Consider the following 15824-nt stretch of genomic DNA (forward strand, 5'->3'; position numbering starts at 1 on the left):
GCTTCCAATTATTAATCCAAGCGATTGCCTGCTGATTTTCTTTTGATTGACAATTTTGGGAGATTAAAGATTATGATAGTTTCAGGTGTAGTTTCTTCTCTAAAAGCCAAACAGTGAAGGTTAAAACGAAAGCGTTGGTAAGAAACCTGCATAACTACGACAAAAAGGCTTGAACTCTTTTATTTTTTTCTCACTCACGCAGACGCAAACATGGAAAAAAACAGGAATGTTCATCCCCATTTTTTTATTTATTTTTTTTTTTTTTTTAATGAGCTCTCACGGACACAAAGGAGTTCAGCTGCTTTTGTTGTGGCTGTAGATTCAGAGGTTACCATGGCAATGGGAGAAGAAAAAAAGAAAAAAGTTTAGGCTCAGTATTTGAAAAGTTGAAAGAGGGAGAAGCTTCATGGTGCCTCAGCCTGTGTCCATTCATGAGGGCTCCTCGGCTGGATTTCCCTCGTTGCTTGTAGTCTTAAAAAGATGTTTTGACAGTTCAAAGAAACTCGGTGGGGGGGAGGAGGGAGGAGGATGAGGATGGATTGGGGGAGGAGGAGGAGGAGGAGGATGGATGGAGAGGGGGGGGGGGGGAGGAGGTTGGCCTCAGGCTGTGATTTTCATCCCCGTCTTTTTCCTGTCTTTTTTTTTTTTTGTGTGTGTTGTTGTTTTTTTCTTTCCTCCTCAGGAGACGCCACGTACCTCGACATCTTCCGAGAGTTTTCCCACATGGCGTCCCACAACCCGGAGAAGCTGAAACGGAGGAGTTTGCACTTCCGGCACTCCTTCAGGTAGTCAAAGCCGAGACGTCCGGGACCGGGACCGGGAGCGAAATACTTGAAAAGTGCAACTTTACATACATTATAGTCACAGCTGGAGTTTCAATGACAAGTGACCCTGAAAAGAAGAAGAAAAAAAAAAAAAAAAAGAAAGAAAAAAAAGACTGATTCTGTTCAATAAATTCCACTTTTATAATATTACTACCTGAGCTCCATAAATATATTTGTGAAAAGTCACATTTAAAGTGAAGACATTGAAGTTTAGAATAGCTGTCAGATCGTGCTTTTATTTTGATAGGATTTTGCTCGATGAGGATTTGCTGGTCTCTTCCTCTTGAATGTGTGTGTGTACATACAAGCATTGCTCTTGTGCAGTGTGTTAGATAAGCACTTGTTTTGTTTCTGTTTCTTTGTTTTATACATAAATCTTTTTGTTGTTGTTGTTGTTTTGCTGTAGTCAGTATCTGATCCATTGAAGGAATTTCATCCATACATTATTTACAATATACTTTAGTACTGCATGCATGTACTCCCGTTATATTTCATACTCAAACTTGAACTCAGCTACGGATATAAAAAAAAGAAAAAAAAAAAGAAAAGAAAGAAAAGTGTCATGTCGTCATTAGTTATCATCATCCTGAAGTCGCGGTGTTTCTTCTCTTGAGGAGCAGGTCATGTTTTTTATTGTTCATCGACTATGCTGGTGTAGTCCTCGTCGTGTCCTGCTCAAATGTACTTTGCAGTACCACTATAAAACGCAGTGCTGATGTTACTGTAAACATGCTGTAGAGGCACAAATGCTTAATATATCTGAACGAGCAGGAGTACTGACGGAAGATGGATGGAAATAAACGTTGTCCGTGTTTAAACTGACTCTCACCTCATTCCTTGGAAGCGAAACAACAGCGCCCCCCTGTGTTGAAATATGAGAGTAGTCAGTCTTTACATTTATTATTAAGCTCACTTCTTTTTATAGATATTATATAAAAGCTCTGTCATAAAACTGTCTTTGCCGAGTCAAAGTTTATATTAAGTCACTTTTTTTTGTTTTTTTGTCAATATGTAAGATTTCTGCAACAAACAGTATATTTTATCTCATTTTATTGAACCTTTATTTAACCAGGTAGACATTAGGTTTAACAAGCTGGCCTGAATGGCAGCTTTACAAGGTTTCATTTAGGACAACAACAAATCATTTATTTACCAATTAATTAGCAAATCTATTCATAAATAGACAAAATTACAAACAAAGTCATTATTTGACATTTTTAATGGACTAAAAAAAAAGAGGCGTCATAAAAAATATTCTACAAATCCAATATTAATTTATGAATGATAAGTTCTCTTCAAAAACAACATAACAGTCAACAAGAACATCATTTTAAATACATTAAATTACAGCTCAAATAAAAAAAAATAAAAAAAATAGAAACAAACACAAATGTCATCTGTGTGGCTCCTCTGTTGTTGTTGTTGTTGTTGTTGTTGTTGTTTTTTCCATTGCTCGTCTCTGGTCAGAGTCTCTTATTATCTTCGGTCAAACGAAGGGAGTGAAATATGCGAATAGCGGGATAACGGCAGAACCACGTCGACGTCCGTGACGTCACGCCGTCGGTCAACGCCGGCAGGGCAGGAAGTTGGGACCTGAAGTCTGCGGTGGTGCTGATGGAGCTCCGTCCAGGCGGCGGTGCCCGCTACGCCGATATCTGACATTTCCAGATGCGCCTTTCCCGCCCGCTCGACGCGCGTCGCGGCCGCACTCGGGTATGACTCGGATGGCTCGTAAAGCGCGTCAGCTCTCCGTTTAGCTCCGGGTTTTTAATTTTTTTTTATTATTATTTTTTTAGCACCTCCGTCCGTCCGGCTTGCAAGTCGGAGCTCCTGCAGGCAGCGAGCAGCTCAGCTGATCCGCTGCAGCACCTCGCAGAAGCCCGGTGGAGAAGATGACGAGGCCCTGAATGTCAGATCGGCGACGGTGTGCATAAAAAAAACCCCAAAAAAACCCAGGTATTGTCCCTTCGTGGTTGATTACAGGCTCAGTGCTCGGAGACCAGAACCGGAACCTCAGTTGCGAGATCCAGGTGGGAGTGAGGAGGAAGACCGGAGGATGTCAAGGTGCCTGGAGGGAGCTGATTGTATTATTAAACTGTTACAAGTGTGTTGTGGTGGGTTTGACTTGTTTGATCTGGATCCAGTCTGGTTGGTTTAGATGGGAAAAAAAAAACTGTGAAATCGCCCTTTTTTTTGTGTGTGTGTGTGTTGACATACAGAATATATTACGTTTTAAACACAGAGTCGTCCACATGTGACAAGTCTGGGTAGTGTGTGGTTTTTTAATTTTTTTTTTTTTTTTTAGCTGCAGCAATAAACAAATATCAGTTTTAGTCATTTTCAAAATAATAGAAATTAAATTAAGTAAAGTATATTGCTATGATCGATGAGCTCTCGTACAGTATTTTGGACCAAAAACAACATTTAAGGATGAAGTAATGGGTGTTTTTCCACATTTTTCAGATGTTATATCAACCCAAGTTATTATTCTATTAATCGGGGAAATAATCTGCAGATTAATTGAAAATAAATTCCATCTATACTTTCCCCCGTCAATATATTTCCCCTTACGAGGTATGAGCATTTATTTTATTTAAACCTGGTCCGGTGTGGTTTAGATGGGAAAAAAAACAAAACCTGTGAAATCTTTTGCATTTTTAAACACTGATTGGAGAAGATTCAGTCATTTTTCTATTTTTGTTCTTTCATAAATGTAAAAGTAGGTTTTAAAACAGCTTTTCACAACAAGTGGATCAAAAAACAAGCTCTCAGTCAGTGTTGATTGATTGATTGATTGATTGATTGATTGATTGATTGATTGATTGTTTCAGCTTTAGATTTTATTTTAACTTGAGGATAAACATCTTGTTTTCAAAAGTCTCTTGAGAAGCAAACACACTGATGCTAACAGACATTTAATTGATTATAAATACATGATAATCAAATTATATATTGTAAGTAACACAAAACAATCAACACAAAACCATCAACCAGAACAAACACATTCAAGCTCTCCACAGTCTCAAACCGCTCAGTGACCGCTTATAGAGACTCTGGTCTCTGGTCTCTTGTCTCTGGTCTCTGGTTTCTGGTTTCTGGTCTCTGGTTTCTTGTGCCTAGTCTCTGGTCTCTTGTCTCTGGTTTCTGGTCTCTGGTTTCTCGTGTCTAGTCTCTGGTCTCTTGTCTCTTGTCTCTGGTCTCTGGTTTCTGGTTTTTGGTCTCTAGTCTCTGGTCTCTTGTCTCTGGTCTCTGGTTTCTGGTCTCTGGTCTCTTGTCTCCGGTTTCTTGTGTCTGGTCTGTGGTCTCTAGTCTCCGGTCTCTGGTCTCTCTGACGTCCCGCTGATGGTCGCTCCTCGTCTCTGCTCTCGTCCACAGACATGGCGTCCCAACTCCAGGTCTTCTCCTCCCCCTCAGTGTCCTCCAGCGCCTACTCTCGCTCCAAGAGGCTCAAAGTGGAGAACCCGTCCTGGGAGGTGTCCAACCAGCTGGGGGACAACGGTTACTACCAGCAGAGCCCCACGCAGGGAACCGCACCGTCCACCTCCGGCTCCAGCTTCAACCCGGTGTACAACTCCAACCAGGCGCAGCCGGCGCCGCCGCCGGCCGGCTCCCGGGAGCAGACCGTGGTGCGGGCGGCGGACAGCACGGGGAGCCTCCGCGGACCTCCCTCCTCCTCCTCGTCCTCCTCGTCCTCCAGCCGGCGCATCAAGGATGCCAAGTCGTCCTCCCAGCCGTGCGACCTCTACCACAAGCAGTACAGCTTGAAGAGGAAGAGCGAGGAGGTGGACAGCAGCGACAGCGTCCAGATTCTGGAGGAGCTGTCCGCCCCCGTGGTCTCCAACCGCACCGGCGCAGGAGGGGGAACCACCACGGCTCAGTCCATAGCACACTCCACCTCCACCACCAAGAGCAGCAACTCCCACAGCGAGGGCGACTACCAGCTGGTCCAGCACGAGATCCTGTGCTCCATGTCCAACAGCTACGAGGTGCTCGAGTTCCTGGGACGCGGCACCTTCGGTCAGGTGGCGAAATGCTGGAAGCGCGGCACAAACGAGATCGTGGCGATTAAGATCCTCAAGAACCATCCGTCTTATGCCCGGCAGGGTCAAATCGAGGTGAGTGTCAATTCACTGATAAACATCCACAATTCTGTTTAGAAATTACAGGAAAAAAACAAAAAACAGAATTTTCCTGAGAATCATCGCTTTAAAAAAAAAAAAGAAGTTGTATTCAGTATCTGTAGACGAATATGAGGTGCAATCAGAGGCTGTTCGCACGCAATGGGAACAGCCTCCAGCCCCTCGTACAGCTCGCATGCAATTTATTATGAGAACATACAACACGGCGCGCCACTAAAGTAAAGACCTTGAAAACAGTACCAAAAAAAAAAAAAAAAAAAAAAGTGAGATTAAAGATTTTCTTCATCATGCATCTTTTAATTCACACACGATCACGTCCTCCTCTTCCTCCCTCCCGCAGGTGAGCATCCTGAGCCGGCTGAGCACGGAGAACGCCGACGAGTTCAACTTCGTCCGCTCGTACGAGTGTTTCCAGCACAAGAACCACACGTGCCTCGTGTTCGAGATGCTGGAGCAGAACCTGTACGACTTCCTGAAGCACAGCAAGTTCAGCCCGCTGCTGCTCAAGTGCATCCGGCCCATCCTGCAGCAGGTCGCCACGGCGCTGATGAAGCTGAAGAGCCTGGGGCTGATCCACGCCGACCTGAAGCCCGAGAACATCATGCTGGTGGACCCTCTGAGGCAGCCGTACCGGGTGAAGGTCATCGACTTCGGCTCCGCCAGCCACGTGTCCAAAGCGGTCTGCTCCACCTACCTGCAGTCGCGATATTACAGGTGAGCGCCGCGACCCGTGCGGCGGACGCCGGACGCCGGATTGTCAATTTCCCGCCGTTGGATCATTTTTGTGTGTTGGGATTTCTATTTTACAGAGCTCCGGAGATCATTCTGGGACTTCCCTTCTGCGAGGCCATCGACATGTGGTCGCTGGGATGCGTCATCGCCGAGCTGTTTCTGGGCTGGCCTCTTTACCCCGGTGCCTCCGAGTACGATCAGGTCATTCTGCAAGCGCTCTCACGCATACTTCATTTACGTCTCGATAACAAACGCTAAGAAATCTGCGTTCACGTCGTGCTTATTCCGCAAACATTTCGTAAAGCAAGACCAGAAGATTAGCGGGGCGCAAAGACTGCAAACGGCGGGGAACAGTCAGCTTGTTAAAAAAAAAATAAAAGATTCATAATCATTTTTTTACTGCTGACATATAACAATATAAAGATCATTGGGTTTATTATTACATCTGTGATAAACCATCGAAACCTAAGAGACATGACATGCATTATAAAATCAACATATAAAAACTATACAATATGTGAGTGACGGAAAACAGGCCCAAAACTATACACAAATAATAATTATTGCTTTGAAGTGAGTTTATTTTATTTTTTTTATCTCTAAAAAAATAGTTTCTAAAATTCTTATGACAATGCTAACCTGTTTTAAAGTCCTTATCACACGCTTTATCGAGCATGGCCATGCTTGATGTGATGACGTCTGGTTGCCTAGCAACTTCAAGAATGACCTTGTCAGTCATGTACATGAAACAAACAAGATCTAATTTGCCTAATTTAAAGGCGCCGGTCGGCAGGTTTGTTTACTTTAGACGGAGGCAGGCTTGAAGGCTGCAGCTTCATATTGAACGAGCTGATGTGAGAGTTTTATCGAAGGTCAAACATTATTTTGAAAATTTTGACTGATTCCTTGAAGTTTTTTTTTTTTTTTTTTTTTTTTTTTTTTTTTTTAATCTTTTCTGCGACTGTGTACAAAGAGTGAAGGTTGTTTGGAAGATTGGTCAGAGCAGCTTTGTCAGAACACGAGAGGAGAGCATGATGACGTGTTCAGGGACACGTGATTGTTAAACTAAAATAATAATCCATCACCATCAGGTTATTCACAAGGTTTTTAACTTCAGATTAACTTTAAAAAAAAAAGAAAAAAAAGTAGTGGTTTCTTAATAGTCAGTACAAACAAGAGGAATCATTATGACAAGTGAAATCTTTTTTTGGGGGGATCGTGTGGACACCTGTCTTTTTGTCATACTTAATGATAAAACAATGAGACAACCAACCCTACGTTCGTATATGTACATTGGTTTGACGGGTTTTTTTTTTTGTGCTTTGGTTCCTCAGATCCGCTACATTTCTCAGACCCAGGGACTTCCAGCCGAGTACCTGCTGAGCGCAGGAACCAAAACCAGCCGCTTCTTCAACCGCGGCCCCGACTCCAGCTACCCGCTCTGGAGACTCAAAGTAGGCGTCTCCGCTGAGAGGACAAACATTTCTGCTTTTTTTTTTTTTTTTTTTTTTTTTTTTTTAGTGTGTGTACAGTTTATACCACGAGGTCTCCTTCTTCCTGCAGACGCCTTCAGAGCACGAGGCGGAGATGGGCATCAAGTCGAAGGAGGCAAGGAAGTACATCTTCAACTGTCTGGACGATATGATGCAGGTGAGGAGGATTTCAGATCAGCTCCTGCTCTTAAGGGACAGTTTGGATGCTTTGAAGTTGTGTGAGGTACTTATGCATAGTCAGTGAGTCAGCTGCAGTAGATGGGGGTGGGGGTGGGGGGGGGGGGGTGTTAAAGGCACTTTTCACTTTTTCGCCAGCATAGGGCAGCCATCTTGATTTGGTGACATCTCGGTGTTCACTTGGAAACATGCTTACAGATGTAAATTATTCTTGTCAGCATTTTAACCGCATGTCTATTTAAATACTTTTCCAAATAAATATTGTTAAATATAAATGTCAGGATTATTATTTTCACAGCAGCCGTATAAAACGGCGTTAATAGCTCATATTTTGGTGCTTTTAGCCTCTTTTGATGATTATTGTGTTTACGGTCCTTGTTTGAAATAGTTTTACTACAATCAGTCGTACATTATATTTAGAATATTTTCACCGCTTTACTTTGCTGTCTGAGAGCCCTTTCGGACGGGGAACTGCTATATCTGTTTATATCGCTGTATGTACCAGACTCCCTTGACAAAAACAGCATTTTTACCTCGTAGAACCTGGGTGAAGCTCGTTCACCGCTGCCTCGATTGCATAGTTTGTCTGCGTTTGTTTGTGATTTTCGGGGTGTTTTAACACCTTAATTCAGATCCGAGTCCTTCTCGGGAGGTAAAAGTGTGTGTGGAGGGAGATGATCTGTGAGTGTCAAGTCTGCTGGTAAACCAGGATGTTTGATTGGTGCAGGTGAACATGACGAACCTGGAGGGCACCGACATCCTGGCGGAGAAGGCCGACAGACGGGAGTTCATCGACCTGCTGAAGAAGATGCTGACGCTCGACGCAGACAAAAGGATCACGCCGATGAAGACGCTGAACCACCCCTTCGTCACCATGACGCACCTGCTGCACTTCCCTCACAGCTCACAGTAAGATGACGAGTTTTTCACGGACGGCCAGCTGACGCCCTGAATACTTGATCTTTGGTGGCTGATGATGGTGATTTTTATTTCTCAGTGTGAAGTCCTGCTTCCAGAACATGGACATTTGCAAACGCAGATGCAGCGCCTTCGAAAACGGGAAAAATATGTTTGCCAGCAACAACACGCCGAGCGCAGGCACCAACCTCACCGTCACGTTCAGTAGCCAACTCAACCAGCACAATCAGGTGAGGAGATCCGCTCTGGTCTGCGGGTTTATCTTCTTTTATCCTTGTGTTTGAGAAGGTGAGTTCAAGAGTTCAAGCACTAAAAGGATAAATTTGCATCGTGTCGACCGGGCACGTTTCTGATTATTCTGGCTTCATGGGTCACGCTAACTTTTCACTTCTCAATTTCAGCGCAAAGCGTGCGGTACACGGTGGTCAACGCTGAGCCGTAGTTTGATAATTCATCCGAGGTCTACGCCCAGTCGGATGCAATGACTGTAAACAATCCTCAATTAAAGCGTGGCCAGATCACAGACTGTATATAAAAGTGGACATAGCTTCTGAAAAACGAGGCAGACGCGGAAGTGCCTTAAGCTGCGTTGCCACTGAGCGCCACTAGAGGCCGGTTTCAAAAAACCTCCGGCTCCATAGACTCCCATTCAACTTCTCTCATGAAATTCTAAGACAATAAAGTTTCTCCACGAGTTATCTCGGTTTTGTTAGCTGACGTTGCTCCTTCTTATTAGTTTTCTGTCCGTTCATCTGATAATAATCGCGTCATTAATTAGAAAATAAGCTTCTAAAAGTCATGTTTTTGGGGGCGTGTCTGTTTGATTGACAGGCCTGCGGTGCAGTCAGGTTACAGCTATCGGTGGTCGGTACGTAGTATCGTTGGGTTTCCAATCAGATTGCGTCAGATCCATTGATCGCTCCCCCCCCCCCGGCTCGTCCAAATGTGGACACTTCCTGCTCCAAACCGTTCCAAACTAGCAAAATGACGCCGGCCAAAATATGAACTCGAGGCTTCATAACGGCCGTTCACAAACCAACAGGCGACGTCACCGTTGGTCACCAAATGGAGGTAGAACAATCGGAAAAATTGGACTCTTGTAGTTTGATTGGACATTTCCAAACATTAAGAACTTACCCACCACTTGCTTTGATAAATGAAACCTCTGGAGTTTCTTGCTGAACACAACTGGTCCTTGTTCGAGTGTTAAGTTCGGTCCATCTCGTTCTGTGTTGTGTCTTCCAGATGACCTCGACGGGAGGCCAGTCTCTGTCCCTCAGCAGCAACGTCCCGCTGCTCAACTACCAGCCGGGCCTCTACCAGCAGGCCACCATCAACATCCCGGGTCTGACCCAGCAGGGCGTTCCTCTGCAGACCCGACCCACCCAGCTCTGCGCCCAGACCGAGCCCTTCCAGCAGACGCTCATCGTTTGCCCGCCAACCATCCAGGGTGAGAGAGGGAGAGCAGTTTAAACCAGTCAGCAGACGCAGACAGAACAGAATTAGTGACCTATTTTTACACGGTGTCATCTGCCTCCATCTTTTCCGTGTAGGTCTTCAAACCTCCAACAAACCGTCCGGCTACCCAGTGAGAATGGACAACTCGGTACCTTTGGTTCCTCAGAACCAGTCGTCCCAGTCTCTTCACATCCAGCCCAGCATGCTGGCACAGGTAGGACCCACCGTATTATCCAATCCGAATCTAGGACATTTATTCAGATATTAGGCTGTTTATAGACGGGAGTTTTTGCAAAACTCTGGTTTCCATTACAGCAAAAAGCACAAAGCCTCATTTTATTCTGCATTCTGGACCAAAATGTAGAAAAAGATGCCTTTACAAACGTACCTGGTTTAGTGTGATTGGATGACATAACGCCTCCACCCTCCCTCCCCCCACCTCCCCCTTCCTCCGAGGCCTCCTTTGACCCCTTGCTGTTAGGCGGCCTGTACGCCTCAGCAGGAGGAAGCAGCTGTAGGGGTGGAAGCCTCGGCGGCTCCCTGGATCAGTTTACCTCCATGCTGGTAAAGCGCCGCCATTACCGGCTGAACTCTCTTCTTTTCCTCCTCCTCTTCTTTCCTTCCTGACATCGTAAACCTCAGCGGTTCGCAGCAGGAAGACGCATGTGCAACTCACCAGTCTGGTTTTGTGCTTTTGCTTGCAGCTTCCGCTGTTTCCCGTTTTTTTTCTTTTTTTTTTTTCTCAGAGTTTAAAGGAGAACAAGAGCAGGCTCTCCAAGAGTTTGGAAGAATATCTAACATATATTACACGTAATAAAAATTTGCCTTCTCACCACAGCAGGTGGATCTTCAGAATATTACCTGTAAGGTGTAAACTGCTGCCTCGACTGAAATCACACGCAGATTTTCCGTATTGCGACCTGTGAAGTAAAAAGAAAAAGGATGCGATTTGGAACGAGTACGCCTTCTTTTAGTTCTTCTTCTTCTTCTTCTTCTTCTTCTTCTTCTTCTTCTTCTTCTTCTTCTTCTTCTTCTTCTTCTTCTTCTTCTTCTTCTTCCTCGTGTGGGCGGAGCATCTGCGCCACCAACACTCAGTCGATGTGACTGAGTAGATGTCTATCTTCTGCTGCGCAAAGGATTGTGGGACAGAATAGCCAGAGTAGCACGCTGACCTGCAGGCTTCAAAATATGTCCTCATTTAGTAGGACATCCTGGTACTTTAGTCATCCTCCATTTAACATTTAACAATACCATGTATTGGGACATACTAAATATTTTTCTGGCATACTAAACAGTATAGTTGATGAATGTTGGATTGGATTATTTACTTATTGTTAAAAAGACACAATAGAACATCTACTGGCAGCTTTGACACCTTCATTTCTCTCCTGTTCTTAACTCAGACTAACATTTCACTTTCAGGACGACCGTACGGCACCAGATTCTCAGTGGACTGGTTTTTTTTTCAGCTCGGATTGGTGTTTACTTCTTCTTCGGTCCATTTCCTTCGCAGCAGCATCTCTCTCTCTGTGCAGGATTAAATCTGGAAACGAGAGTGTCCTCCGTTTTCTCGGGGACATCTGCTGGATGTGCCGGTGGAGGGACGGACTCGGGAACGTTTGTCCGAAGACTGCATGTGCTCATCACGTTTTTTTCTGTCCGCGTGATTCTCGAAATAACTCCGACTTCTGTTTGTGTGTGTGTGTGTGTGTGTGTGTGTGTGTGTGTGTGCGTGTGTGTGTGTGTGTGTTTGCATGCATACAGCAGGGCTGGCCAGCAGGAACGCAGCAGATCCTCATCCCCTCCACCTGGCAGCAGATGCCCGGCATGTCCATCCACAACCCCGGGCAGGCCGTGGTGCCCGACTCACCCATGGGCGCGCCCGTCTCCGACAGCCAACAGGCTTCCGGCTGGAGGTGAGTTTAATCGGACCGGACTCACCTCAGAACATCTGGCAGATGTGGGCGTGCCTCTCATACAGAGGCGATAACTCCTTCTTCCGCAGGGGTCGTCAAGGCAACCAGTACGATGGGGTCAGCCAGCAGGACCCTGGTGTCGGCCGCCACGCTGCATCCCAGAACCACGCGGGGGCCGCTCACTCCAGAGCCCAGCAGGGGAAGAGGTCGAAGGCTCGACACGCGGAGAGCAGAGCCAGGTATCCGTCCAGCTGTCAATCATTCACATCCTTTAGGGGCTCGAATAGAGTGTCTTCTTCACTTATAAGAACGTAGTCAGAAATTCATCATTATTATATTATTTTATATAAGTATGTAAGTAGAAGCTGTAAAGGAAGTTGAACATGATGTTTCTAGGTAACAGGCTGTCTCTGTTCTGGGAGGATGAAGGTTTAAAATATGACCTCATCCTATAAAGTAGGGCAAAATCCCATGAGGTGTGTAAAGAAACAACATTTATTTCTGCCTTTAGACACATAACTGGCCTGTAATATCAGCGATGTTGATGGATTTCTTCACCAGTGGCAGAACTGAGCGCTCTGTCTTTGGTTTTACATGGTAAATACCAGAGGTCAGCAAGTGGGACATTATACAAGCGATTGCTTTCGGTGAATCTCGGCTCTGTTAATTAGCTTTCAGCTTTTTTTTCCCGCTGCTCCAAACTATCGGTATTATATCGGCCTTTTAAAAACTCCACTGTCGGTTATCCTCTGGTTGGTACTGATGTTAAATGATAAGACCTTTCTTTGCTAAAATAAAACATGTTTTCTGTTACCGTGCAGCTGCCTTTTACAAGCTGATAGGTGCAGAGAACATTTCTTATCATCTTATGAATTTGTATTTTCAAGTCTCTTCACACAAAACATTTTTATAAGCAGATCTGTCCGCGTTCTGGGAGACAACCGCCAAGAATAGTGATACAATACAGCCTGGATCAGGATCTGTTACCGCTGTGTTTGTTTTCAAAGGTTGCTATGGAGAACTTTTTGATTTGTGGTCTAAAATATTTGAATACGTTTTTGCAGTAATACAGTGAGAGCGTGTAATTTCCCCACTCCAGGCCGGTGTCGTCGGCCACCACTGTGGTCCAAAACACGTCTTTTGCCGGTGACCAGTCTCAGCCCATCGTCATCTCCGACACGCCGAGTCCTGCCGTCAGCATCATCACCATCCACAGCGACTCAGAGGACGAGGACGAGACGAAGTTCCCTGCTGCCTGGTCGTATTAAACTCCGGGCGTATTTCACTAGAATTCAGTTTTTTTTGTCGGTCGGAGAACGGGACATCTGATCTTCTTTTTTTTTATTCGTTCCTGCAGCTCTGGAACGAGCCAGAGGACCAACGTGATCAGCTGCGTGACGGTGCACGACTCCCACGACTCCGACTCGTCCACCAGCAGCCCCCCGAGCTCCAAAACCACCTCGCAGCCCGCCAAGTCTCTGGCCGTCGTCATGCCCTCTGTGAAGAGCCAGCCCGGAGAGAGCGCAACCCACAAGGCTCCAGCAGCTCCAGGTCCTCCTCACGTCACTTTCGGTCCACGTTTAATTGAATTCAATCCAACTGCTTTGTTATTCTTATCGTCTACCGTCCATCTCAGTGCACTGTCTGGTTTTGTCGCCGGTAGATCAAGCTACAGGTGGTTCCGGAAAGTCCAAGAAGGCGTCCGCTCAGGCGTCGGGTCGGGCGGGAGAGTCGTCGACCGACCGCCATCAACGGGCCGCGTCCAGCAGATCTCAGCCCCTCAACCTGAGTCAGGTGACGGCTCTGAAACACAACTCGCATCTATTTAAAGAGTCCGGTTCTGTCCCGATACCAACACCTGCGGTACAAGTTCACGGTTATCGACCAGTTAAGATCGCAAAGAGGATTAATCACTGGGACGTGCTCGACTTGTGAATCCACGCCGTCAAAGCTGTTGGTTTAACACTGTAACATCGCAATAAGAGAGATTTTAAAAGTGCAGTTTAGTCCAATTGGCTGCCTTTATGCTAAGCTAAGATAACTGTCTGCTGATTGCAGCAGTATAAACAGACAGCAGCGGTATCAGTCCACTTATCTGGTTTAATGTTTATTTAACTTTGCTGGCATTTTTTTTCCGATGGGGCGGCGCATTAACCTGCACTTCACAGACCACGTCTGTGAGTCTCGTGCCGTGTTTCCAAAACGACGTACTTCCTTCAGCACAATAGTGTTCACAGAGTCCGTCGTTGTCTGTCGTCGCAGGTACAGCAGGCTTTGATGCCGCCGTCCCACGACCAAACGGGAGGCGGCGTCTCCCTGCGCCGGCAGCCCACGTACCCGCCTCCCGTCTCCTCGCACTCGTCCTACCGGCTCCACGAGAGCACCCTCTTCAGCTCCACCCCGAACCTGTACGCCTACCCGGCCTCCGCCGCCCTGGCCTCCGTGTCCCAGGCCGTGGACCAGATGCAGGGCGGCTCGTCGCGCCACGGCCGGGCGAGCGGGGCTTACTCCTCCCTGGCGCTGCTCCAGAAGAGCGGCGGCTTGGCCCTGGGAGGGTCCGCGGTGGGACAGTACGGTAACCACCACCCCCACCAACAACAACAACAACAACAACAACAACAGCAGCAGCAGCAGCAGCAGCAGCACCAGCTGGGTACGCAGCCTTTCCACCGCTCCGGCGCCGCTTACCAGCGAAAACTCAACCAGTACCCCTTCCTGTAACCACGAATGACTGAGACAGCAGCACCAAACCGAGACCGGGCCGAGAGGCTCGCGCGCACAAAGCTCATCGCAGGCCGTCGGGAACAGACCCGTTCTCAACTCCCACTTTTTACTTCACTGAACTGTCCGGTCCCAGAATGTGTTAACGGTCCGATTTTTTTTATTTCAACGTAGACCTTCGAGCTTTTCGTTCGGCGCGCTCACGACAAACGGAGCAGTCTGTTTGGTGTCGTCCATCGCCGTGTTGGAATTCAACTGAACTGGAAGACTTTTTAATTTTAATTGTTTACATAGTGGCTGAATTTAGGCAACTAAATTCTACGATTATGATTTAAAGCTCATTCTTTGCGTATAAATCCCCCAAATTTTTTTGTCGAAGACGTGCGTGTTGAGAAGAAACTGAACTTAACTGTTATGCTGCTCTATAATAATTACCATTATTATTAATATTATGTTGTCAGAATCATCAAATAATTTCTTTAAAAGACGCATTTACTCGTACACAGTCGCCTTGGGCCAGTTTCTTTTATTTGGAATTTCAATACGTCTGCACATTGTGATAAGTTAGATTTAATGTGTTGTATGTTTAATTTATGAATTTACTGTGCGTGCGTGTGTTTTATCTGTAATAGAAAAACAAACGGGACAACATAAGTACTGTACTGTATAATGACGTGTCACTGTGGTTTTTTTCACGTTGATTCTGTTTTGAGTACGGGCCATAAACTTAATTCTATTTATATGTTTCAGCGTAGAGTAGGACGCAGTTAGGACGGGACTTTTTATTTATTTATTTTTTTTTTTTTTACAGTTTTAAAGTTGCTGTTAAGGTTGCATGTGTCTGACATGGAGGAGCATTCAGGAGAGGTTTGTAATCTGCAGCTGCACCGACTACTCGTGTCGCCCGCGGACGGATTTGTAATGTTACGTTTAATTTGTATGACGAACGCATCGATAATATTGGGAAAACGTAAAAGTTATTGTCTTGTGAAGTGATGTCTGTGAAGTAAAGCGTGAAACTTAAAAATCCGATTGGGTATCACACTTAGGTAAAAGTCGAAGACATTTTAGAGGAAGGTTGAAGTTTTTAATTGTGAATAAGGAAATCCGACAAAGATGATTTATGAAAATATATAAATTGATGTTCAGTATGTTACTGCTTCTAAACAAATCATTGGTTTGGTGAAATGATGGTTGTTCTTACAATCCTGCTGTGTTGTGAAGTGCTCCGTTACATAGAACACACAATGAACCTTAACCCGTATGTACGCAATAAAAATCGTCTCAAAACTGAATTTGGGACTCAGTGATGATTTCATCTAAATTAATATTTTCTAATAAACCAATTACACAAACTCCTATACATCCAGGTCAAATCTCAAAAAAAAAAAAAAAAAAAAAAATCACTGAAATTTTTACTTCAAAATAATAATAATAATAATAATA

The 15824-nt window shown here is 45.3% G+C and overlaps 2 protein-coding genes across 7 annotated transcripts in view; both read left to right on the plus strand.

Annotated features, from left to right (window-relative positions):
- Window positions 1-1646, plus strand: part of acap3a (ArfGAP with coiled-coil, ankyrin repeat and PH domains 3a) — a 62472-nt gene extending 60826 nt beyond the window's left edge. For all 3 annotated transcript variants that reach the window (XM_069141685.1, XM_069141688.1, XM_069141686.1), the window contains exon 25: window positions 683-1646. In XM_069141685.1, the coding sequence (XP_068997786.1) occupies window positions 683-789 (107 nt within the window). In that variant the 3' untranslated portion in view covers window positions 790-1646. The remainder of the gene's footprint in view (window positions 1-682) is intronic.
- A 606-nt stretch (window positions 1647-2252) lies between these two features.
- hipk1a (homeodomain interacting protein kinase 1a) lies at window positions 2253-15673 on the plus strand. 4 transcript variants are annotated; one of them, XM_069141682.1, is made up of 17 exons: window positions 2254-2537; window positions 2621-2780; window positions 4200-4939; window positions 5304-5677; window positions 5773-5896; window positions 7030-7149; window positions 7259-7345; window positions 8093-8274; window positions 8363-8513; window positions 9529-9733; window positions 9837-9955; window positions 11506-11657; window positions 11747-11896; window positions 12757-12915; window positions 13015-13208; window positions 13321-13451; window positions 13920-15673. In XM_069141682.1, exons 3-17 carry the CDS (start codon window positions 4202-4204, stop codon window positions 14376-14378), a joined length of 3345 nt encoding a protein of 1114 aa, XP_068997783.1. In that variant the 5' UTR covers window positions 2254-2537; window positions 2621-2780; window positions 4200-4201; the 3' UTR covers window positions 14379-15673. The 4 variants fall into 4 exon arrangements, with proteins under 4 accessions (XP_068997785.1, XP_068997783.1, XP_068997782.1 ...); XM_069141684.1 differs by having other exon boundaries at window positions 2253-2780; window positions 11509-11657; XM_069141681.1 differs by having other exon boundaries at window positions 2254-2780.
- Window positions 15674-15824: the final 151 nt, after the last annotated feature.

This window comes from Embiotoca jacksoni, unplaced genomic scaffold (genome assembly GCF_022577435.1).
Source record: "Embiotoca jacksoni isolate LCO1_2020_lvr unplaced genomic scaffold, fEmbJac1.0.p SCAF_9, whole genome shotgun sequence".
Taxonomy (NCBI): Eukaryota; Metazoa; Chordata; class Actinopteri; family Embiotocidae; genus Embiotoca; species Embiotoca jacksoni.